Raw genomic sequence first — 24,074 nt, forward strand, 5'->3', positions numbered from 1 at the left:
TATTCATTAAACACTCTTAGATCATGCAAACCGGACCTCTTCATCATGCAGATATCAGTGGCAGCTCTGCTCTCCGTTTTCACTCGTCCTGCTCTGATGACGCCGTCTGTCTGTTCCAAACTTGTGATGCGTCAGGTCTTATTTCTTGTTGGAGGCTTCAACACCTTCTGCAGTGAAACATGAAAGTCGGCGATGTTTGTGAGGCTAAAAAGACTTTACTTCACAGATCACTTACTTTTACATCGACTAGACTGTTTGCTGTCAGTCCTGGAGGAAGGTTGCCGGTAGCTGAGCCTGCTGCTCTCTGACTTCATGCAGACGTCGGTGGAGGAGTCTGGACAGAGAGAGAAAAAAAAAAAAATAGGTCACTGCATCTCCATCTTCGTTATACACGCCTCATAAAATCTTTTTTTTTTTTTTTTTGTCTTTTTGTATGATAGAATGAACCTAACACGCACTATAAACTTAACAGGTTAACTTGATTTGACCTTCTCTAAACTGTTGAATCCAGGCTCTGAGGATCTTGTCTTTTCTTTGATGTTGCTTATTGGGCTGCCTCTTTCTCAGCGACCGAGCTGTTTAGCTGGTATGAATTAAATGTCCTTAAGAAATAGATCAAGTAATGGTAATCACAGCCGAAGCCAGGGGTTTGGTCTGATGCTTCCACAAGCGAACAGCTGGACTAAGAACAGCAAAGTCAGTTTCCACCATTTATTCAACGTCCAGCTCCTCATGCTCAGCTAAAGGCAAGTCCCCTCGCAAGGCCTTCCAGATCCATGTACAACTGTTCAATGTTTGGGTATTTATTGCACAACAAGAACCAAAAAATAAATAAAAGTCAAAATAAAACCACATTTTGATATATATTAATACATATTTACATTAAAAAAAGCTTTACTACCCCATTGTAATTTCCCTCTGGGATTAATAAAGTATTTTTATGTTGACATCAGACCGAGACGTTTACGGGTTATTGAGACAGGGACATTTTATGCTGTGGTTTACCCACTACACTGGCTTTTCTTTCAATAAATTGAGGTGTAGGAATTATTGTTGCACGATTCTACTTAAATGTCCTACATTCATGTTATAAAATTAAAGTAACAAACTTTTTACATTTTTGGCAAATTTCACCTGAAAGTTGAACACCTTAACTTTTTCTAAGTGTATATGAAGCTTTAATGATCAAATTGATGACCTCCATCTGCGTTTCTCCTCTAATCCATCCCTGGTGAAACACAGTTTGCTTCATATCCTTGCATCCTCATTTGTTTTGGGCTGGATCTTACTCCTGCACAAAACATTGAGAATTAATGATGAGGTCAAAGTGGCTGTTTGGCCCAGGTTTTACCCGGTGACAGCTCTGATATGTGAACGGTATTAATTCAACACCACCACAGCTTTAGCTGCTAGGTGATATCAGAGCCTTGGAAAGTGTAGCTTGGATTATAAACTGGGATATGTGAGTTTGACGGAGTCCCAGGAGAGGATGTGTATACCTGAGACTGTGGAGAAGGAGGTTTCCAGCTGACTTTGTCTCTTCAGCAGCACCTCCTCCCTCTTCAGGCCTGCCATGTACTTGGAGTACGACCACAGCAGCTGGAGGAAAATGTCCAAACATTGGATCAAATCTATTGCAATTAGAAACCTGCTTTAATAGAATATCAAGGTGATCAATTATATAAACTTAGCTGAAAGAGTAAGGAAATGAGTGTTTGATGGATGAGCTCTTTGTAACACGTCTTCTTGGTAATAAATCTCATTAGGAAAATGTGTGTGTGTGGGATGAACAGCAGAGCTGAATATGTGGGCTGCACCCATGAAAAACTTCTCTACCAAACAGCTGATTCGGCTGTGACTCCTTTTTGGTGTCATTTATTGAAATGGATGATTAAAGTCTGAAAAAACAAGACGTATTTAACTATTTCTTCATTTAACAAACGGGGTTTAGAGTATCGTGAGGAGGAACCGTTGACAGCCACGACATCCTGGTACCGCCTCCTCATACTGGTGTGGGATGGCCTCCCATCCTTTTCCCAGCATCTGTCACCAGACAGCCAATGTGGTTTTGTTGGTTACTCTGGCACCAACAGCACAACCAAGCTGATCCTACAAGGTGCTGCTAATCATAATTGTTATCACCTGAGGAACCAGAAGCTCAAAACGAGTCAACAGCAGAATCAGCTGTTTGGTATTAGCCCCGTTTCCATCAACGGGTGTAGGTTGCGGCATGTTGGAATGCATTTTTTTGTCTTTCCAGATGCAAAAACTGGGAAGGGTAACCTAATATCTAGCCCAGGGGTAGCCAACGTTGGTCCTCGAGGGCACCAATCCGGCAGGTTTTCCAGATTTCCGTGCTCCAACACACCTGACTTAAACTAACGAGTCATTGTGGAGATCCTTATAGGCTGTTGGATCCATTTAATTTGAGTCAGGTGTGCCAGAGCAGGGAAATCTAGAAAACCTGCTGGATTGGTGCCCTCGAGGACCAACGTTGGCTACCCCTGATCTAGCCCAACCTACTTTAGAGAAGATTTTCATGGGTGATACCCACACATTCAACTCTTCTGCCCATCCCACAAAATACATTTCCTTACAGAGAGAAATAAACCGGTGTTCCAACAATAATAAAATAAAAAAAATTGCCAAAAAGCATTGTTACAATAAAAAGATAATTCACCAAAACACTCATTTACTTACTATTTGTAACAGAGTTTATCTTAACTACAGTTACCATGTCAGTATGTTATGTTTCAGCCTTATTTTGCCTTCTTTATGAAACATTTTTAGCTTCATCCTAAAAGCTTTTGCAGAAGGCAGCTGGGTGGTTTTGGTTCTTGAGGACGTTTCATCCCATTCATCCATGACGTCTCCTCATTTCTAACTCACCCAGACATTACTAATACGACTATGATACTCATATTTGTGAGAGGAGCGACTCTTAAGTGCAACTGATCCTACAAATGTTTAAATAGATGGGTCGGATGTGAGGAAGCATCTCTGATTGCTCTTTATTGATCAATAACAGCTGATTGAAGCTCTCGGGATTATCATGATCACGATGTTGGAGAATCTCCACAAACACATCTTTTAGTTCCCCATTAAGAACAAAAGATCCTTACCGACTGTGTGGGAGTCAGCAGCACTCTGCTCTGTGTCCTCGACTGTGTTTTTTCTCTTCTTTCATCTTGTTCTTCATCATCCTTCTCATCCTCCTCATCTCTACAACATGACTCTTGTCTTTCTTGCTCCTCCTGTACGAAATATTAAATCTGATTAAGATTTCTCTCATCCCAGATTTTAGTGTTGCAGACTTTTTCTTACCTGTGCTCTCCTCCTTCCATCTCTTTCCTGCGCTTCCTCCTCTTTTCTCCTCTGCCTCCGTACTCTGGCCCTGTGTTTGACTTGTTTCTCCTGCAGCAGAGGAAGGAGCTGCTCCTCCTGGATGCTGCTTCTAAGCTCTTGAAACTCAGGCCAAAACTTCAGTAATTCACTAAACACGGACATCTAAATAACCAGAAAAAGAACTTGAAGAAAACATGCAAAGAAAAAAGCTTCCTGTACTCACACACAGTACCTGTGCTTCTCTGAAGATGTAAGGACCCAGTTTGTGGCGCTTCTCTAAAATATGCTGGGCCTGGTCAGGAGGGATGTCTATCTGCAGAGCGGGAGGCATTGAAGAGTTTATGAAACAGCTGATGATGGTGGAGATCTTCTGCTGGATGGTGGCCTCGTCACTGTGAGAATGACAGAGGTCCTACATTCAGGTAGACAGAGAGGGAAGAAGGATAATACAGGAGCCAAGCTGCGATCCTAGTTTCTATGTTTTTTCTTAACCTAAACAAAATGAGGCTTAGATACTTTCAGCATCCACTTTATTTAGTCTACCTTCTAGTAATGGGTTGGATCCCTTTTCCCTTCAGAACTGACTTAATTTTTCGTGTCATAGATTGAACAAGGTTTGGAAACATTCCTCAGAGATTTTTCTCCATACTGACATGATGACTAAATGCACCGAGTCGCTGACGTGATTGGCTGATTAGATAATTGTGTTAAGCAGTTGAGCAGGTGGAGCTGATAAGTGCCCGGTGTTGTACTGAGAAAAAACAAGTCAAACCTGATTTTCATTTCAGGGTTTTTGGCAGATACATGCACCACATGCACATAAATCTCCAGGTATTTTTTTTTTTTACCTTGTATCTCTGCACCTCCAGCCAGAAGCGAACATCGTTTTCCAGGAAATCTCCCTTCAGAGAGACAAAGTGCTGGAACTGCTGACAGATGGAGGGGTTGAGAAGGATTCTCCGAAACAGCAGGATCTCTTTAGAGGAATTCATCCACAAGCCTTCAGCCTGGAGACATGATGGGCTACTTATGAAATTAAAATCCACCTTTACCTACTTATAAATACCATAAAACACAGATTTACAGCGTGGTAAATGATAGTTGTTCTCATGAGCCACAATCTTAGCTCACAGGTACTGCAGGAATAATAATATTTCATTGAGAAAACATCTTATTTGCCAGTGATGACATAATGATCATAAAGATGAGTCAGAATAATGTACTGAGCTGAACTCCTTCCTGTAATCATCCTGCCTGTAATTGAAAATGTTCATGTTTTATATCTGCGTTCGGCCGTGCAGATGAGAGGACGGAAACAGAGCTGCATGGAAAACGTTGTTAAAGAAAGGTTAGCAATGCTGATGCTTTAATCTTATTTATCCTGGATCCAATTTGGGAGAATAACCTCAAGGCCAAAGTGGTGTTTGACAAAGCCAGAGCTTGAAGCCAAGTCATGAACAAAATCACACAAGCTGTCAGACCAGGAAATGCCTTCCTTCTCTCCAGCGTCCCTGTAGGATTCTCCTTACCTTCCAGGCTTCTTTCCTCGCTCTCCGTCGACGGTAGGTGTGCCGTGAGAGTCGGTCTGCTTCTTGCCGCTACCACACACACACACACACACATGTAGGTCAAAAGTCAGAAAGAGACCAAGTTTTGACTTACAGGAGTCACTGAACACCTCTCAAACCTGCCACTGCTGCTTTTAGTCTCTGGCAGTAAACAAAGTTTGCTCTGCTTCTTATTTTTCTTTTAAACCATCTCCCCATCTTAATCTCTTCCAATGTCGCGTCAAATATCTGTTTACTTCTCTGATCTCTTCACCTCAGACCTCCTGTCCTCTTCCTCACCTCACAAACATCTTTTCCACCCTGACACCCATCTCCTCCTCATCCAGACTGTAACACTAACCTGCATCTACCTCTCATTACTTAATGAGAGGATCCATTTCAGCAAACATTGTAAACTTGATAACATAATGAGGCAAAGCAGATGAATCTGCTGTTTATGTGTTGCCACCTGATGAAGCAACATGAGAAAGCAGCAGGCCGGTGACAGCGTTTAACGGTCGTGTCTCCTCCCACAGAGAGTCATCATACCGCTCAGATCAAATACTACATCTAAAACATTTTACTATGGATCGAACACTTTTCCACTTGTTTCTCATAGTAATAAAATAATTGTTTCAAATAATCATTAAAGTGAAACTCAGTCTACTGAGTTCTGCATCAAGGCTGAACATGTTGTGTGTTCAGAGATGCTGTTCTGCATATCTTGGTGGGAACCATTGACTATTTGATTCCCTGTTGCCTTTCTATCATCTCCAACCAGTCTGCCCATTCTCCTCTGACATCAACAAGACATTCTGGTCCAGACAACTGCTGCTTACTGGATATTTTCTCGTCTTCAGACCTTTCTCTGTAAACCCTAGAGATGGTTGTGTGTGAAGATCCCAGCAGATACTCAGACCAACAACCAGCCACATTCAATGTCACTTCAATGAACAATTGGACCTAATAAAGTGGCCAGTAAGTGACTTTGGATTTTAATGTGTGTTGGACATAGAGGTTGAACTTAATATCTGACTCTTCTGGCAGTTTGCAAATAATGCAGTTATTTTTTGCAGGGTTTGAACCTCTAGTATAGCCAACATTTAAGGTGTAAGTCTTAAGAAAAGTTTGGGGAATCAGAACCTTGGGTTTGAACTCTGCCGTGGACAGAAACAAAGGCAGCCATGCCTCCACGATGTGCTTCCTTATGATGTCCTGGATCTCTGTGGCGACTGGGTTAGAGAGACACTCCGATTTCAGACGCTCCAGTCCACCTGCCGCATCCAGTATCTACACAGATAGAAAAGAGCAGAAGAAACAGAGGCACAGTGGAGAGATGTGGCTGCATTTGATATAAAGATGGCTGAGCACATGTGAATACACCACTATCAATAAAACCACATCAAGAACACATGACAAGGTGGACAAGAGACGCAGACTGTGGGAAAAACTGCAGAGAGTGAAAAACCCTCCTTCCTGGCTCCTACTGTGCTCTTCATCATTCCCACAAACCCTCAGTTCTCTTCATCTCTGCTTTCTGTCTTCGTACATCAAACTGGCCACGTCTCACTTCTTTTTATGCTTTCTCTCATTTTATTTTGTATGCATGCACACATTCACTCACAAAGGCTTTTGAAATGAGAACCAGTCATGGCGCTGGAGTGGGAGTCTGAAGATGAAAGAGGCTCGTTCTGTGACTGGATCACAGAGTGACTGAAGGAGTGAAGGGCCAAAGCAGTAAAGCTGTCAATCATGAGATTCTGCCAGGGCCGGTCCAAACATACTTAGAAGAACTAGAAGTGAAGTCTTTATAATTATTTTGATTTAATTAATGGCATATTTAACCAGAGTCGAATTTAAGTCAACACAAGCAAACCGATTTTGTAGATAATTTCTGTATAAATCATGTCTAACAAACAAAATTATGATTGTTTAGGTGAACTTGAGCTGGGCGAGGCCACTTAAAACCACAGTACTATCACACAGAATAACTATGTACTCTGTGACACTGTCATAAATACCATGGAGCAACTGTTTCCAGTGTCCTCAAGAGAAAATCAGTTCCACTGCTACATCTCCCATCTAATCATTTAAGCTCTACACCCTCTGCCCTCCTGCATACTGTAATCTTAGAGTCCAGAAACCTAATCTCCAGCTATAAACGTCAGGACAGATTTTATCCCACTGTCACTTTTGCTTGAGCTGACCCTCTGTGTCTTTCTGAATCCAAACCATGCTCTTCTCCTTCTCATTTTAATTCTAACCATGTTGTCTCATCCCCGTCCCCCCACTCAACACCCTGCTGTCAGAGCTTTCAACATGAAGTTTGCAGGATGCCAGAGGAGGGAGTTGTGTGAGAGCCTCTGTTTATGAAATCTGGTTGCCGAGTCTCTTCTGAAGCTCAGATCTCATCTTGAGGTTGTCATGTCTCCGACAGCCTGATTCCACCCCGTTTCTGTGATGCTTTCCCAAGAAGTCAACAGTAATTCAAATTCAGTTACGTAACTACACCAACATGGGTACATTTACAGATAAACAGTTTTATCTCTGATGTGACTGACGTACTTGAGTCTGTTGTTTTGCTGTGGCAGGACTGTCAGAGCCAAAGAAGTAGTTGCTGTTGAGGTATTTGGTAGCAATAATGGATGACCTCTCCAGTCTGATGGATGTGTCCCTCTGAGGAGTCTTCCTGTACTGCTCCAGATCCAGCCAACACGTCAAATGGATGCTGCACAAGAGCATGCATGGTCAGGAGCTTAAAATAAATAACTATGCTGGATGTAAAAGTTGGGATTATACAGCTCACCTGGCATTGTGGTTCTGTAGGAAAGACATGAAGGGACCGATCTCATGAGGCTGATGAAATAAGGAACCTAAATTGTAACCATGGTAACCCTGAGGCCCACTGGAGCATGGGTCAAGTCTATGGGAACCTTTTGAGAAGCAAGTTGAAGGAATAAAAGATGAAGGAGAAAGCATGGGTCCACACAGCTCCACCTGTGGGAGAAATCCAGCAGGAACAGGGATGGAAGAGATGGGAATAACTGATTTTACCCCTTCAGATGCCCAGATGTTCAAACGTGACTGTTCAGATGTGAGCTGCATGTTTTTTGCACTCTGTGACAGCAGTATGAATTCATTGTTTAAGCCAGATATTTAAAACTGCTCACAGAAATACAGAGAAAAGGTCATTTTCCCCATTAAGGTTTGCTGACATCAACGAACGGCAACGTGTTTTAAATGGTAAATTAAGCCACCGGCCGACCTGTTTCGTGTCCTTGTAAAGTCTTAGGAGTTCCCTGTATTCCTGATTGTCGATGCAACACACCTTCTCCTCCACACACACCTGAGAACACCAAATAAACTTAGCACAATAAATAAGGAAATGAGTGTTTGGTGGAATATTTCATGTTGTAACAATGCTTTTTGGTTTTTTAATCTTATACTGGTGGAAAATTTGTTTGTTTCCCTTGTAAATGGAGCCATATTTGTGGAAAATGTTTTATGAGCAGCAGAGATGAATATGTAGGGTGTGCCCATGAAAAACTTGCCAAATCTTCTCTACCAGTTTATTCCATCACTGATGATGTGCTCAGAAAGGCAACCAGGCAACGACTCATGCAAACAGACAAATGAAACCAAATGCCATTTGTTTCTGTGGCAAAACCTGCCAAAACCTGCAGGGTCTGAAGATTCACCAGACCAAGATGGGATGTTTGGTGAACGTGCAGCAAGAGAAGCGCTCGAAGAAATGCCTCTGGGACATGCAGGAGGAACCAGGCTAGAAAGCATCCCATACTGCCCAGAACCTCCCCATTCCAAAGGACCTTGGTGAGATGCAGGAGGAGATGGGCCCGGAGTCACCCCACAGTCTCCAGACCCACACCATCACACTGCCTCCACCAAAAGCTGTGTTATTATCAGGCTGTTCTACAGAACCTTATAAGATCATTACAGCTTGGTTTGGCAACCTCTTTGCAACTGAAAAATAAACTGCTGCATCTGTCTAACACTGTATGGACAAGTACTGGGGTTGAAAAACATGTTTCCATGCACAGAAAGTACGAGCCGATGCCCTCAGGAAGAAGTTATTGGGTTCAACAGATTTAAAAATGAATTTATCCCTGTGTCAGATAAAGCCAGGGACTGATCAATAATCCTGCTTTTAATAGCTGCTATTTGTTTATTTCTTTTTATAAAATTGGTTTTATGTTCTTACATTGATTTTATATACATTTCAAAATTATATTTTATGCTTTTATAATCACTGGTTTTATATTTTACTGATAACATATTTTAGTTTCTTATAATTTATTACACTATTTAACCTGTTGTTGTGCTTGTGTGGTGGAGTTTTAGTTGAAAGTGTTCATTTTATTGTCTGCCATAAACCTGGCTGCAAATGGGGGTGAAAGCCCAGGACTAATTTCCCTTAGTGGGATTAACAATGTTAATCTTGCATTAAGATTTCCTCCAGTGATGACAAGCCTTGGTTTCCCAGCGAGAGAGATGCTATCCCACACCACCATCACACTGCCTCCACCAAAAGTTGGTCCCCTTTCGGTGCTGCTATCAGCATCTTCACATCTCCACACACTTTGACCCTTCGATCCAGCTGACCCCTGTAGCAGGGTCCATGCACTCATCAGGGACTCGATCGTCAGCACCTGCCTGGTGTACCAGAAGCTCAAAGAAGAGTGAACAGCATGATCAGCTGTTTGGTTTTAGAAGAGAAGATTTGGCAGGTTTTTCACGGGTGCAACCCACAAACTCAGCTCTGCTGCTCATCACACAGATATGGTTCCTGACAAATGCAGCTCCATTTCAAAGGAAAATAAACAGGCTTTTCAACAGTAGAAGATTTAATTAGTAATTTTTAGATGCAGTGGTCAATGGTTTGCAATCAAAGTTCTCAAAAGTCAGAATTGGTTGTTTGCTGGAGTGACTAAAATAAATACGACATCAAAGATATTTAAACACATGCAGAAACTGAACTCAAAATAATAACTACTCAGCTTCATTTGTTAATAGAAACATAATTCTTAATGCCTGCTCATTCATCAAGAGAAGAGGTTAATCCACTTGAACAGCTTGTTCTATGAACACGAGTTTACCTTAATTCGACCTCATTAAAAACATAACCGGGGCAGAAGAAAAACAAATAATTGTACAGTTTTCACCTGCTGGAAGGACTCTTTGTCCCTGTTGACCAGCAGTGTCCATGGTTCCAGCAGGATGTTCAGGGCATGCTCCTCCACTTCATCAAACAGCTCCTCAAAAGCAGGCAGCAGTCTGTCGTACACGTCCCTCCTGACCTCCTCGTCTACATCGATGCCTCTCCTGGCTGAGCTGATAATATATGTAGAGAAAAGGAGCTGGAAAGGGAAAAAAATGTCCTCAGTTCAGAAAAATTTCTCCTTAAACCACAATCACTTTCATCATCACCATCACTCAGTGCTCTAATACACAATATTTCTATCGTTCATCACAGCACAAAGCGCTGCTCATTTAGCCCTCCTGGCCACAAGACCACGGAAAGATCTAGAAATGTCAAGCCCCTGGTGAACCAAAGGTTAACTAATGGAAAATAGGTTTCACTGTGAGGTAGTCTGGAAAGCTCTGCAGACTGGCGCAGAGCAGGGGGGGTCTGACTCACTTGTTTTAATGAGAGTTGAAATTTATCCACACAGAAGAGGTGGTCAAGAGGGCAAACACAAGAATACTGCTGCTTCTTGATAACTTTACATTTGATTGCTGGTTGTTTTAATCATTTTCCTTAATGGAGGGGTCATTGCGAGGAGTAGCCACGATGAGCTGACCTGTGCCTGTCTTTGTACTCTGTAAGGGTCCAGTCCATCCAAGTAGAACAGCTCATGGTAGTGTTGTAGGTCCATCCAGAAGTAAACAGTGTTCACCCACAGCTGGACAAACAGCAGGTAAACATCATTACAGTGAGTCCCAGCTGAACCCACAGTGGTCAAGCATAAATAAACCATCAACTGTAAACAGAATAACCCACATCTGCCAGTTAATCAGGATTAAAATAAGGAGGTGACGGAGTTAAAAATGTCAGGATGAGAACTGATCAGGCTTTTGTGGGAAATGTCCGAAAAGGTTTTTCTCCGTCTGAAAAGAATATTTAGAGAGAAACTACAATGAAGATGTGGGCAAAGACCAGACTTTATAATAATAACATAAATAATAACGTGCTCTCGACAGGCAAATTCTGCATCATTTCAAAAAGTGTTTGAAAGAATTTGAATGTTGAGGTTGAGGTGGATCTGTCAACGTGGTAATGAATCTCAGCATGCTGGCAAATCCACCAATAGCTTAAAAAAGGCTGGGCTTGCTAGACCCCAGTTTGAAATGCCATATAAAACCCATTCCACATGCAGAGTACAGATACAAAAAAACAAGTACTGATCAGGATTATGATACTCCAGAGGCTACAAATACTGTATCTGGGCCTCACTTCACCAATGCTCACGTCAGTGCCATGCTGCACTGGAAGGTCCAGATGGAGTTCTGGATGACCACTATGTCCCAACAAGGCTGCCACGTCAGCAAGGTGGTGGTGTAGGGGTGATTTGGGCTGGAATAAAGGGGATTAAGATGGTAGGATGTCGAAGAGGACATCCTAAAGGGTCCTCAGAATCATTTCCTGCCATGGTATACAAGTAAAACTCAAAAAATTTCAATATTGTGCAAAAATTAATTTATTTCAATTATTCAACTTAAAAAGATAAACTAATATTTAAACTCATTACATGCAAAGTGAGATATTCCAAGTGTTTCTTTGTTGTAATTTTGATTAATATGGCTCACGGCTTATTATAACCCAAAAATCAAAATCTCAGAAAATTAGAATACTGTGGAAAGATTTAATGTGCCTCTAAGTGCCACACTCTAACCAGCCAATTAATCCAAAACACCTGCAAAAGGACTCCTGAGCATTTAAATGGTCTCTTGGTCTATTTCAGTAGAACTGACAATCATGGGGAAGGTTGCTGACCTGACAGTTGTGCAGAAAACCATCACTGACATCCCCCATAAGGAGGGAACGCCTCAAAAGGTGAAGAAGTCGGAAGCTCTTAAAGTGCTCCTGAATAAAACACATCAGAAGCGTCTTACCTGGACTAAAAGTGAACGGGTCTGTTGAGCAGTAGTCCAAAGTGCTCTTTTCTGATGAGCTGAATTTGCATCTCATTACGAAATCAAGCTCCCAGAGTCTGAAGGAAGGATGGAGAGGCAACAATCCAAGACTCTTAAAGTGCAGCTCCCCTCTTAAGTGTCTCCCCAAATCACAGTCTGTTGATTTGGGCAGCCATGTCATCTGCTGGTGCTCAAACCAAGTACTGAGTTCATATGCATGACTGTATTCTTCAGATGATCAATATTTCTGTATTCAAAATCATTTATTGATTACATGTAATATTCTAATTTTCTGAGATTTAGATTTTTGGGTTTTCATAAGCTGTAAGCCATAATAATCAAAATTATAATGAAAGGCTTGAAATATCTCACTTTGCATATAATGACTATAAATAATTTCCCCTTATAAACTGAATTACTGAAATAAGTTTAGCACAATATTCTTTTTTTTTTTAGTTTCATCTGTACATGGAATAAGCATTCCTTCTGCAGTAGAGACAACACTACTTCCCATGCTGCAGGAATACCAGCAGAATCTTTGGCTGCTGTATTGTAGCAGTAGGACTACTGAGACAATGATGCTTGGTTCCCCACAAAGCTTTGCATGTTGTGATGTTGCAGAACGCTCCAGAGAATGCAGAGTAAAGACCGCTCTCAACAGAGTCAACCTGGTCCTGTGTCAAAAAACACATGGTGGGGCCACCATCGTCCCTCTGGCCTCAATCCTACTGAGAACTTTCCATAAAAAAGGAAGCTCTATGGGACTGGGGGGCAGTAGACCTCCAAACATCAACTTTGAGAGAAAATTCTGGTCTCCTTAATGAGATTCAGGCACAAACTGTTCATGGACTTCTGAGTTCAATGATGAGAGAGTTGTTAAAATGATATCACTGAAGGACTCCGTGTGAACACGGAACTGGAAATATGTTTTTAGAAAAATGATTTCCTACATGATGCAAAAACTACAGACATTGAATATTTTCACTTATATAATGTTTTGAAACTTGCAGAATAATCTGAAACATGCTGTTTTCATTATTGGTAGCTTTGTTCAATAAAATCCAGAACATATAAACTAATATTATTTTGCTAATTATAAATATAATAGTCATTGCCTTTGCACTGATTATTTAGGAGAAATAACCAAAAACAGCATTTGCAGAATAATTTGTACAGTGAATTTACTATTTACTTTCCGTATGGTGTCGTTCAAGTACATCACCTACATCTGCTGTTTCAGAGAACAACAAGTGAGAAAAGCAAAGAAATTGTTTTAAATTTTCCTGTTCATGGATTAAAAATCTGGTTTTAGTTTAGTACATTTGCATCTAGTAGGAGTGTATACCTGGTTTCCAGATTGTTCACAGAAATGTGTGAAGTATGACCCGGTACTGGACTCAACACGGAGAGCGTCTAACATCCGTTTAATCCCTCTGCTGGACTGAAAGTGACCTCTGCTCGACAACAACTGATGACATGCAGACAAAGGTGGGACAGTTATTTAATAAGGAATCACACAGTGGTATCACAACCCAGTTTCCCTACCTGTGTACGGACAGACTGGGAGGACTGGGACAGGTAGTTCTGTATGCTTAACAGAGGGGTGTTAACGCTCTCCACTGTGTGCAGTCCCATATGAGGGAGGTCCTCAGGGGTCTCCTGAACATACTGGGATGTCCAGAACCGTGGAACCCTGTGGGTATTGATAAAGTATTATCAACCGCTTATGCAGCATCTGGTGAAATATAATTGATTATAAATGTAAATGCAGCTATATTCAGGGATTTAGATTTAGCAGAACTTAAACACAGAGAGTAATCGAACCAGTAGCAGAGTAGAGACTCAGTCAGACTGGGCTGAACTGAGCTCAGTTTCTCCTCCGTCCAGCAGAGGGAGGTAGTGAGTCCCAGTCTGGAGAGCAGCTCCACATTCAGACTGTTGGGACTGCTGCTCAGCAGGTAGCAGCTCCTCATCAGGAACAAATACCTGGAATAAAGATCACATTACTCTCATTTTGGTTTCATTTTACACACACCTGTGTGGCACTGATGGTGAAATCTTCATGGAAACATGACTGTTAAACAACAGAGGGCCTACTCTGCGCTTGTAGAGATGTTTACCTCTTTTTTCTCTCAGGGTGCTGCGTAGTTTTCAGTCTCTCTATATCCAGCCACAGATTAAGCAGCTTCTCTCCAGGTGTTCCATGCAGAAACTCCTTGAAATCATCCAAGCCTGACCTTCTGCCATAGCAACAGGCTTCATGTTGGCACATATTGTGAGTATTTTCCTGATTAGTTGCCCTAATCTCCACCCTCATGTTCTTCTCATCCTGTTGTGCCTTTTCTTCCGTTTTACTCCTCATGTCTTCTGGGCCTTTCATATTCTTACTTCTTTCTCCATCTTCACCTGCTGAGTGTTTGTGAACTTTACATTTACAACATTCTTTTGTGCTGATGCCATTTGCCTGATGTCCAGGTTTGCAGTCACACTCTGAGGTGTTTGCTAGGCTTTGACCATCAATCATGTGGACTGATTGTTTGATCACCTGACTAACCACTTGGTCTGCCAGGTACTCCAGGTGCTGATCAGGAGAGTCAAATATTCGACACCTGGACTCTCTGAGATGTTCCTCTGTAATACCTGCTGATGGGCCGATGAAGCTCAGCTCTGTTTGAGAACTGTGGACGTCCTGAATTTCATCACATTTAAATGGAGAGGAGAAGCCTGATTAGGACAAGGAAAAAAAAAAGAGGAAGGGGGGGTTTTGGATGTAAACATCTGCAGAAAAACCATATTAAACATATATATTCTCTCACCGGTCACTTTATCAGGTCCACCTGTTCAGTTTCTTGTTAACAGAAATAACTAAATCAACCAATCACTTGGCAGCACAAGGGTACAGAGGCACAGTAAAGACGTCTAGACGTTCAACCTGAGCACTAGAATGAGGAAGAAAAGGAGATTTATGTGACTCTGAACGTGGCATGGTTGTTGATCTGACTGCTTCAGAAACTGCTGGTCTCCTGAACAGTCTGAAGAAGAGAAAATATCCAGTGAGCAACAGTTGTCTGGACCAATGGGCAGACTGGTTGGAGATGAAAGTTGGAGCTAAGAACAGGAAACTGAGGCTACAATTCACAGACTCGCCAACACTGGACAATAGAAGATGGAGAAACATTGCTGGTCTGATGAGTCTCCATTTCAGCTGCACATTCAGATGCTAGGCTCAGAATTTGGTGGAAACATCATGAAAACATGGATCCATCCTGACTTGTATCAACAGTTCAGGCTGCTGCTGGTCTCATGTGTGGGGGATAATCTCTTGGCACACTTTGGGTCCCTTAGTACCAACTTGGTCTGGTTTAACCACCACAGCCTACCTGAGTATTGTTGCTCACCATGTCCATCCCTTCATGACCACAGTGGAGCATCTTCTGATGCTACTTCCAGCAGGATAATGCACCATGTCACAAAGCTCAGATCATCTCCAGCTGCTTTCAATGAGTTCACTGGACTCCAACGGCCTCCACAGTCACCAGATCTCAGTCCAGTAGAGCAGCTTTGGGATTTGGTGGAACAGGAGATTCTCATCATGGATCTGCAGCAACTGTGTGATGCTGCCATGTCAACATGGCGCAAAACCTCTGAGGAATGTTTTCAACACCTTGTTCAATCTATGACACCAAGAATTAAGACAGTTCTGAAGAAAAAGGGCTCCAACCCAGTGCTAGCAAGGTGGGCCTGATAAAGTGGCCGACACTATAGCTTATCATTTTACCAACCGTATTTGGTTTTATTTCTTCTATTTATTAACTAAATTTATTAACTTGACTTTAAGTTGAAGTTTAGGATTATTAGATGTGTAAGTTAAAAAAAAACACACATACCTTGATTTCCTGAAAGGCTCTCTATAGAGTGTGAGCACAGACCATTCAGACCATTGTTGTTTTCTTTGTTTAACTGGAAATGACGTTGCTGTTGAAAGGCTAAAAAAGTGGGTCGACATGAAGCGTTTTTTCTTCTCTGGTTACACAAGTTTGAGTCCCACTGAAGCAAAAGCTTGGATAGTCTGTCAGAATTTACAAACACATACTTTACTTGGTAGAGATAATGAACAAACAATGGTTTACAGTCACCATTTATTACTGCATGTGTGTGCAGCTGGAAAGTTAGTGCGAGTCCTTCATGTGATTTGTGTAGGGATGTGTTGCATGGAATACAGAACTAAGAGTAAACCAAGGAAGAAACTGGGCTTTAATCATGAATTTAATTACCATTTTTAGAAGCTACTCAAGTAAATAAATAAAATCTGTCATTAAAGACGACAAAGTTTCTAAATGTTCCAGCCGCAGTTTGGTTTATATTTAATATTACAGTTAGTGGAAATGACAACATTAATATGCCACAGCAGGCATTAAAGAAAAAGCCATTAAATGCAAGCCTTTGGTCCTTAAATGAAAAAGTGTAAATATATTTTAATCATAATAAAGTATAAATTGCAATGATAGCCTAAAGCAAGATTGCAAACAGTGAAAGTCTGTTTTACAGAGGATTATAAAATGCATTACCTGTATTCATAGTAGCAATCACTCTGAAGGAAAAAGGGCAATCGTTCTATTATGATCCACAGAATTCCTTGTTCCCTGTCTAGGCTCTACAAAGGCCAGGAAAATGTTCCTTAATTCAACTTAGACACTTTAATCTATAAAAACAAATAAGATTTCCAAGCTTCCTACTTACACAGACAGTGTAACTGTTGTCTACTGGGGGAGTCCTGCTCAGCACTGTGGAGTCATCAGTAAGGAGTTGTGATTTGCTGTGTTTGAGGACTGTTCGGATTCTTCTGGAGACCAAATCAGCTGCTCCGTTCACCACCTCAAACAGTCCAGTCTCCTGGTTGTACATTAAAGTCTCTGAGAAAGACTAAAAAACATAAAAAGGTGTAAAAATGGCACATGAGCTGTAATTATATTTAGAATCTGAATCTTAGGCTCATATTACCGGCAGACTTAGGAAATCGTTAAAGTAGCGAGCCAGTAAATCATCAGAGACCAGACAGCTCTCCTGTGTGAAAATAAGAAAATACATTAAAGTATGTAAACTGTAAAGCTGCCTGGTTAAATGCCTGTAATTAAAATTCGTACTCACAAAGTTTTCAGCAGTGTGTTGGGGGAATTCTTAACACAAAGAAAAATGTACAAGTTGCCAAAAAATAAATAAATAAATCAAAGTTGGTTCCAAAAATGTACAAAACTTGAAAGTGGAAGTTGTTCTTACCTGATACAAAGACTCCACACATTTCAAAAAACAAAATCCTGCACCGTATTTCTGCCAAGAGTCCAGAATCAAACCATTAAACAAACAGTCCCATCTGGACAGTGTGTAATTACAGACACGCCAGGTTGCTATGGAAGTGAGCTCATTTCCAAAACATGGGGGGTGGTAAAAGTTTAACTAGAGAGCACCACGAGAGAAACCACAACAACCCACCGTTTTTCCTTCAAGACCCCAAAAAATTCACTTTATTCTAAATGATTCACAGAAATGACATTACTACATGTTTGAGATGACTTTCAGGTTAATCTAAAAGAGTCCAAACGCCAGAATATTGCTGCTGCAGTTAACACATCACAACACTAGATGGAACCAAACCATGAAGAATTTCATTTGCACAGATTACAAGCTACATCTACAGAAAATAGACAACAGAAATGTTTATGAAAAAATAAAAAAAAAAAGTTCAAATTTATTTTAAAACTGTTCTAAACATACAATAAAAATAAAAAATCTTAGAAATAGCAAAAAGCACTCTGTACAGTCTGTGTGTGGAAAAGTACATCAACAGAAAAAATGACTTCCTGTATCTGCTGATAAGACCTCCTGCACATGCATAATTAAAAACATACAAGAACTGCATGTTGGAAAAAAAGTAGTAAAAAAATATATATACATATAAAAGGCACAAACATACATTTGAACACGACCAACGTTGCTTATGTACCTGCCATCCTTACGCCTCAGTAATAAAAACCATGAATGTTAAAGAAGCCGTTTGGCAAATGGTGATGATTAAACATCAGAGTCTTCTAACGTTTCGCTTGCTCTGAGCACTTCCTGGAAGTAGACTGTCCTTCTTGCGACGGCCTGAAGACCAGCTTGTACAATCTCTGGAGCCGTGAAAAGCACACAAGCACGATGTGCAAAACTGGAAACCACAGTCGGCTCTGCTGCACACTCCCTCCCGTTTCACCGAGTGGCACTTTGCAGGATGTTCACATCGAGGGCAAGGCTTCAGGCATTCGTCATTGAAGAGTGTTTTGGCAACCTGAAAAAAGGGTTTTTTTCTTTTCTTTTGACCAACTTTATATTTCTATTTAACAAGAATACATGCATTTATTTAACAAATATTAATCATTAACAACAAATACCCACCTCCAGAAATTTATCCCGTCTGCCGCTGGATGACTGCAAAGTGCTGTGCTGTAATGGGGTTAAAGTGCTATTTGCTGACTGTGGGGTGCAGAAGCTGGAGGTTCTGGACTGGGGCTGAACCATCTTCAAGGCTGACCTCTTCAGCAGAGCTACTCTGGTCTCTGCATCAGCAATGTGGACAGCACCACCAAGCTGTGACAAATAGATGAGAAAGTGCTGCTGAAGTCAATAAAGCTACATGAAGTTGCTTTTCATTGGAGCAAAAACCGCTTTGTTTTTTTTTGTTTTTCTTCTTCCTCTTAACTTCACAGTTTAGGCATATATCAAATAATGTATCTCAGAATCTAACAAAAAGACTAATTTCTCATTCACTAGGGCTGTTACAGTAAAAAAATCAACTGTGAGCCCATTTGAGTAGAAATAATCTAAAGAATTTCAGTTAGGATTTAGAGCTCATCATAGCCCAGAGACAGCACTTTACCAAATGAAAGTTACCAATGATCTTCTCACGGCCTCAGGACTCCTGTCTGTACTTATCTTGTTAGATCTCAGTGCTGCATTCAGCACCAATGGTTACAACATTCTGCTGCAGAGGCTTGAACATGTTATTGGGATTAAAGGAACTGGATTAGGCTGGTTTAAGTCATATTTAACCAATAGATTTCAGTTTGTTAACGTAAATGATGAGTCATCCTCACACACCCGAGTAAGTCATGGAGTTCCTCAGGGTTCTGTACTTGGGCCAATACTTTATACATGCTTCCCTTAGATAATATTAGACAGCATGGTATAAACTTTCATTGCTATGCAGATGATACTCAGATTTACTCATCCATGACGCCTGATGAAACCAGGTAATTAATCTGTATTAATCTAATACAGTGAGGAACCTTCGAGTTATTTTTTATAATTGTCGTTTGACTCGCATTTAAAACAGGTTTCTAGAACCGCCTTCTTCCACCTACGTAATAGTGCAAGAATTAGACACATCCTATCTCAGAATGATGCAGAAAAACTAGTCCATGCTGTTGTTACTTCCAGATTGGACTAATGTAATTTCTTATTAATAAACTGTCCCAAAAATGTCATGAAAAGTCTCCAGCTGATCCAAAATGCTGCAGCAAGGGTTCTGATGAGAAATCGTAGTAGAGATCAGGTTTCTCCAGTTTTAGCCTCTCTTCACTGGCTCCGTTAAATCTAGGATAGAATTTATAATTCTTCTCCTCACATATAAAGCTCTCCATGAGCAGGCTTCAATATATTTTAAAGATCTCATAGTCTATATATTCCCAACAGAGAACTTCGCTCCCAAACTGCAGGATTACTTGTGGTTTCCAGAGCCTCTAAGAGTACAATGGGAGGCAGAGCCTTCAACTATCAGGCCCCTCTTTTATGGAACCAGCTCCCAGATTAGGTTCGGGAGGCAGACACCCTCTCTACCTTTAAGATCAGGCTTAAAACCTTCCTTCATGAAAAATCTTACGGTAAGGGGTGATCTAGCCATCCCTTAGTTATTATGCCATAGGCTTAGACTCTTGCGTGACATTCCAAGATGCACAAAGCTCTTCCTTTCCATCTCTCTGCTCCTTATTTTTATGTATAAACATGACAGTATTAGCATCATTAACATATTTCTCTTCTTTCAGCAGGTCTCCCTGGCTAAAAGTTGTGATGCCTGTTGGTCTCTCCTTCCTGTCCTCTCCACCCCAACTGGTCGAGGCAAATGGCCGCCCTCCATGAGCCAGGTTCTTCCGGAGGTTTTTCCTTCCTGATAAAAAGGAGTTTTTCCTTTCTACCTCACATTAGTCTCTCTCACAATCTGGCACAAACATCTGGAGTGCATCCCAGAAGCCACAATCTGCGAACCACCGTAGCTCCTCACATCTTCCCCATGTCTGGAGAATCCCCTGCTCACAACCCTACCTGACATTAACCCTGTCATTCCCAGGTGCCACTGTGGCCAAGATAATGCTGAAAATCTCCGACATCTTGAAGTCCCATCCATAGGTTAGCAAAGTCATAAAGGGAGATTTTACTTAAAAATGCTTTTATTTCTGGCCCCACTCCCACCTGTACCAGAGGAATAGACCATTTTAGAAGGCTGCTTAGCTTCAGTATGTGCCTGTCCTCTGCCTGTCTCTCACACAGTATCAGTTTTATAGATAATTTTGATATATTTTGGCAGAGGAGACATCTCTTTGGGCCTGACGGGCTTCCATGGAATCCATCTTTGCAAGTGAAAAACCTTCTAAAAACTGCTTAATTAATAAAGTTTGATTGATTGATTGTTGCAAGCTCTGGATGGGGGATTGGATCTGAATCAAGATTCGATGCAGTCTCTTGGTTTCCTTAACTAGGCTATTATCTATTATGAATTGGCTCGAATTGATTTGTATGTAAAGTGCCCTGTAATGACACTCTAAGTGGCGCTATACAAATAAAGCTGAATTGAAAAGTTACCTCAAGTGCAGCCTCCACTTCACTCAAGTGGTTTCTTCTCCTTGAACTAGCTTGCTTGTCCTGCTGGATAGTCTCATTCCAGCTTTTGCACACCTGACCACACCTGTTAAAAGAGCAAAGAAATGCATGCATGAGACCAGTCTTTTCAGCCATGCCCACAATCCGTGATCAAATCATGTCTTCCTAAGAAATTTTCAAAGTTTACATTAACTGAAAATTCAAAGAACAAGTTCTGTCTCATACTCATGTTACAACATGAAATCTTCCTCAATAAGAAATAAGTGGCAGCGGACATGACAAAAGCAACAACAATTAACATTAATTTATCACCTGTAGATGCTCTCAGAGCTCAGTATGCTGAATATGGCAGCAAGGATGTGCCTGAGATTCCTCTTCTTCAGCTCTGTAAGTATATCCACCTTCCGCACGCCCATCTTCCTACCAATCAGCCCTGCTAGTGGCATGCTCGTCCTGAACATCATCTGGGTGTTGGCTAGTGCTGCTGTCATCTTTAACTCTTCCTTCAGGCATGGACTTTGAACAGCACACATCTGAGCTTTGTGCTGGCACATAACATGAACCAGCTCCAAGGCTGGAGTCAGGGAGAGATTTATTGGGGTTGCACTGAGAGGGGTGATAGCTGGAGTGTTGGGTGTTGTGTGTTCTGGCTTGGCTGTAGTTGCCCTTAGTGGTGTGTTATGGCTATGTTTACCAAAAGTTACACCATTAAAGGTCAAGTTCTTTAAAGATTTAGCAGATAAGACACTACATGGGGTAGCATCATCAGCAAAAACCTCATCTTCTTTAGAACAGCTGTGGTGCTTAAAAGGATGTTGGTGCTTCATATCTGCCAGGTCTTCCTCAGACTGAGAGCCACCTTCTTTAAGTGTAGAAAGCCTGTGCTGACGTTGCAGACGGGAACGCCGCTTTGCATCTGCCAGATTAGGAGTTTCACAGTTTCCTCTGGGAGCAGAAAGCAGCAGCTCCTGGAATGAGCCATCATGGTCCACTGAGGAGTCTTGGGATTTGTCAAGTGTGAGGGAACCAAAGCCACTGTCCTCACATAGTGATCTGTTCAAACAGCAGAAGCAGCTTAATGTAAACATGGTTTCTGATTAATTTCTTCTCTGTAAATCTGAAAGTTATCAAAACACATCAAAAGATAGCACATACCTGATGTATTTGGGCGTTCGTGTGAAGGATGGTGTGCTCAAGGCACTTGAGCTGTCACAAAGGACATTTGTAGCACTGTTTACTGATGATTGAGAGTTTTCTGCAGTTAGGACAGGCAGGAATTTACCATGGCCTGAAGTATCTGTGTCCAGCTGATCGGTGCTTTCACTGAAATCTGTTTCTGTAAGTGAAACGCTTCTCTCAAAAGAGGAGAGGTGACCAGTGTTGAGTTTGCCATCTTCCAGAGTGGAGGTCCTCACCTGTGTGAAGAGGAGACGGCGTTTCCTGCCAGATAGAAGCAGATCCTGGTCTGGATTTAAAGTGTTTGATTCACCCCCAGTCATGACGTCTAGAGAGTCAAACGAAGCACTGAGCCAGTGTTCAGACTGGACACCAACAGAGGATTCAGTCCATTTGATGTTGTCATTTTTGACTGTGGTGGATTTACACATTGGAAGCCTTTGTCGGAACATGCCATCTCTTTTGTGTGTTTTGGGAGTTTCACACCAGGTAACCGCAGAGGGCTGAAATTCTCTGGAGTCTTTGCCCAAAAACCTGACTGGGTCTCTATTCTTTTCTTTAGGAGAAACAGTCAGCTTGAGGTTCTCTTTGGGAGTTTCGGTTAATTCCTCTAAAGAAAATGACTGACAGGAGTCTACTCCAGCGGTACTCTGTGGGCTCTGGAACAAACCTGAATATCCACTGTCAGAGCACACATCATAACAGTGCAGGGCTTTGAAGCTCTTCAGGTGGACAGCTGATTCAGGAGTGTACTGCATTGTCCTCTTCCTGTTAATCTCGACCAAGTCACCTAAAGACATTAAACGGTTAATAAAGCTACTTTTGAACCTTAAAAACACTCAAAACATCACTAACTGGTCTGATGTATTATGATTTATATTGGAAAGAATTAAACGAGGCTAAACTAGCAATGGTCTGGTGTATTATGATTTTATATTTTTACAGACTTAAACTAGATTAAACTAGCTTAAAAGCTTTTCGCTTTGTTTCTGATTTTTTTTTATTACAGTTTTTGTGTTAAAAAACTGAAAATATGCAAAAAAAATTTGTTTTAGTTCAGTCCATATGTACAGATAGCAGCTGTTTTTAATACAAACTGTGAAAGGAAATCAGCTGGTTGGTGCTACGTGGTTTCACAGCGTTGCTATGAGAGCGCGTGCTGGGGATTTAAATCCCTTGTCGCTTGTGTTTTGTGATGCCGCTATTAGGAGAGCTGTAGCCGCCAACAACCGACCCCGGTGGGTTAATAACAACAACAGTGTTACAAAAAGAACCAAACCATAACTGTTTATATGCATGGTACACTGAAATTTTTTTTTTTTAAATAAACTGTCACAATTTAGCAAGAAACCCAAATGTATTTCTGAGAATGTCTCAGCTGCCAGTGACATATATATATATATATATATATAGTTAAGAGACCAATTGGCAAAGCTATTCATTAGAATTAATAGTCTAAAAATCCCATTTTATATTAGTTAAGCGGCACATAAACGTTCGTAAACCCAAGGCAAGCCGATATCAGACTAACTGCAACGCGCGCGCACAAACAAGGAATTTGTAGGTAGTAGCTGAAGATTAATTTATAATTTAACGCCATGCTCATTTAAAAACATTTAACAGTGTTTAGTTTAGCTAGCCTACGTCAGTGTAACCTTTGAAAAACGCTCCCCAAGAGCTTCATTAGTTGAGGTAGGTTGCAATAAACCAAAAACGCAAAGCTACAAACTAAACTTACTTCAAGATTTAAAACTCTGGCGCTACAAAGGCCGTACACTCCGCCGACAACGTTGTTCCCTCAGGTTCTGTTCCAGGTCTCGGCTTACACTCCTCGCTGTTTCTGTTTGCTACATGGTCACCTGCTAACTCCGTCCGTGACACGTTTTAAATTTGGAGCCTTTCGTTTGACTGTGTCACGTGTTTCCGATGGCCACGACGTGCCTT

General features: G+C 41.3%; 2 protein-coding genes across 3 annotated transcripts; both read right to left on the reverse strand.

Moving 5' to 3' along the window:
• Positions 1 to 21: 21 nt before the first annotated feature.
• Positions 22 to 17,427, reverse strand: LOC121641464 (regulator of G-protein signaling 22). 2 transcript variants are annotated; one of them, XM_041987599.1, is made up of 24 exons: positions 17,322 to 17,427; positions 17,193 to 17,221; positions 17,046 to 17,108; positions 16,785 to 16,967; positions 16,613 to 16,698; positions 15,932 to 16,113; positions 14,165 to 14,768; positions 13,869 to 14,030; positions 13,590 to 13,737; positions 13,390 to 13,512; positions 10,712 to 10,813; positions 10,073 to 10,267; positions 8,158 to 8,238; positions 7,699 to 7,889; positions 7,458 to 7,620; positions 6,036 to 6,182; positions 4,875 to 4,943; positions 4,194 to 4,352; positions 3,578 to 3,757; positions 3,325 to 3,507; positions 3,123 to 3,254; positions 1,500 to 1,599; positions 236 to 334; positions 22 to 167 (listed from the first exon to the last, which is right to left on the reverse strand). In XM_041987599.1, the coding sequence occupies exons 1-24, from the start codon at positions 17,341 to 17,343 to the stop codon at positions 139 to 141; spliced, it is 3,432 nt and encodes a 1,143-aa protein (XP_041843533.1). In that variant the 5' UTR covers positions 17,344 to 17,427; the 3' UTR covers positions 22 to 138. The 2 variants fall into 2 exon arrangements, with proteins under 2 accessions (XP_041843533.1, XP_041843534.1); XM_041987600.1 differs by lacking the exons at positions 22 to 167; positions 236 to 334; positions 1,500 to 1,599; positions 3,123 to 3,254 and having other exon boundaries at positions 3,466 to 3,493; positions 3,569 to 3,757.
• Positions 17,428 to 17,565: 138 nt separating this feature from the next.
• fbxo43 (F-box protein 43) lies at positions 17,566 to 24,068 on the reverse strand. The gene is made up of 6 exons (XM_041987604.1): positions 23,869 to 24,068; positions 22,110 to 22,920; positions 21,267 to 22,007; positions 20,937 to 21,039; positions 18,477 to 18,668; positions 17,566 to 18,369 (listed from the first exon to the last, which is right to left on the reverse strand). The coding sequence occupies exons 2-6, from the start codon at positions 22,886 to 22,888 to the stop codon at positions 18,121 to 18,123; spliced, it is 2,064 nt and encodes a 687-aa protein (XP_041843538.1). The 5' UTR covers positions 22,889 to 22,920; positions 23,869 to 24,068; the 3' UTR covers positions 17,566 to 18,120.
• Positions 24,069 to 24,074: the final 6 nt, after the last annotated feature.

The sequence above is a fragment of the Melanotaenia boesemani genome, chromosome 6, assembly GCF_017639745.1.
Source record: "Melanotaenia boesemani isolate fMelBoe1 chromosome 6, fMelBoe1.pri, whole genome shotgun sequence".
Lineage (NCBI taxonomy): Eukaryota > Metazoa > Chordata > Actinopteri > Atheriniformes > Melanotaeniidae > Melanotaenia > Melanotaenia boesemani.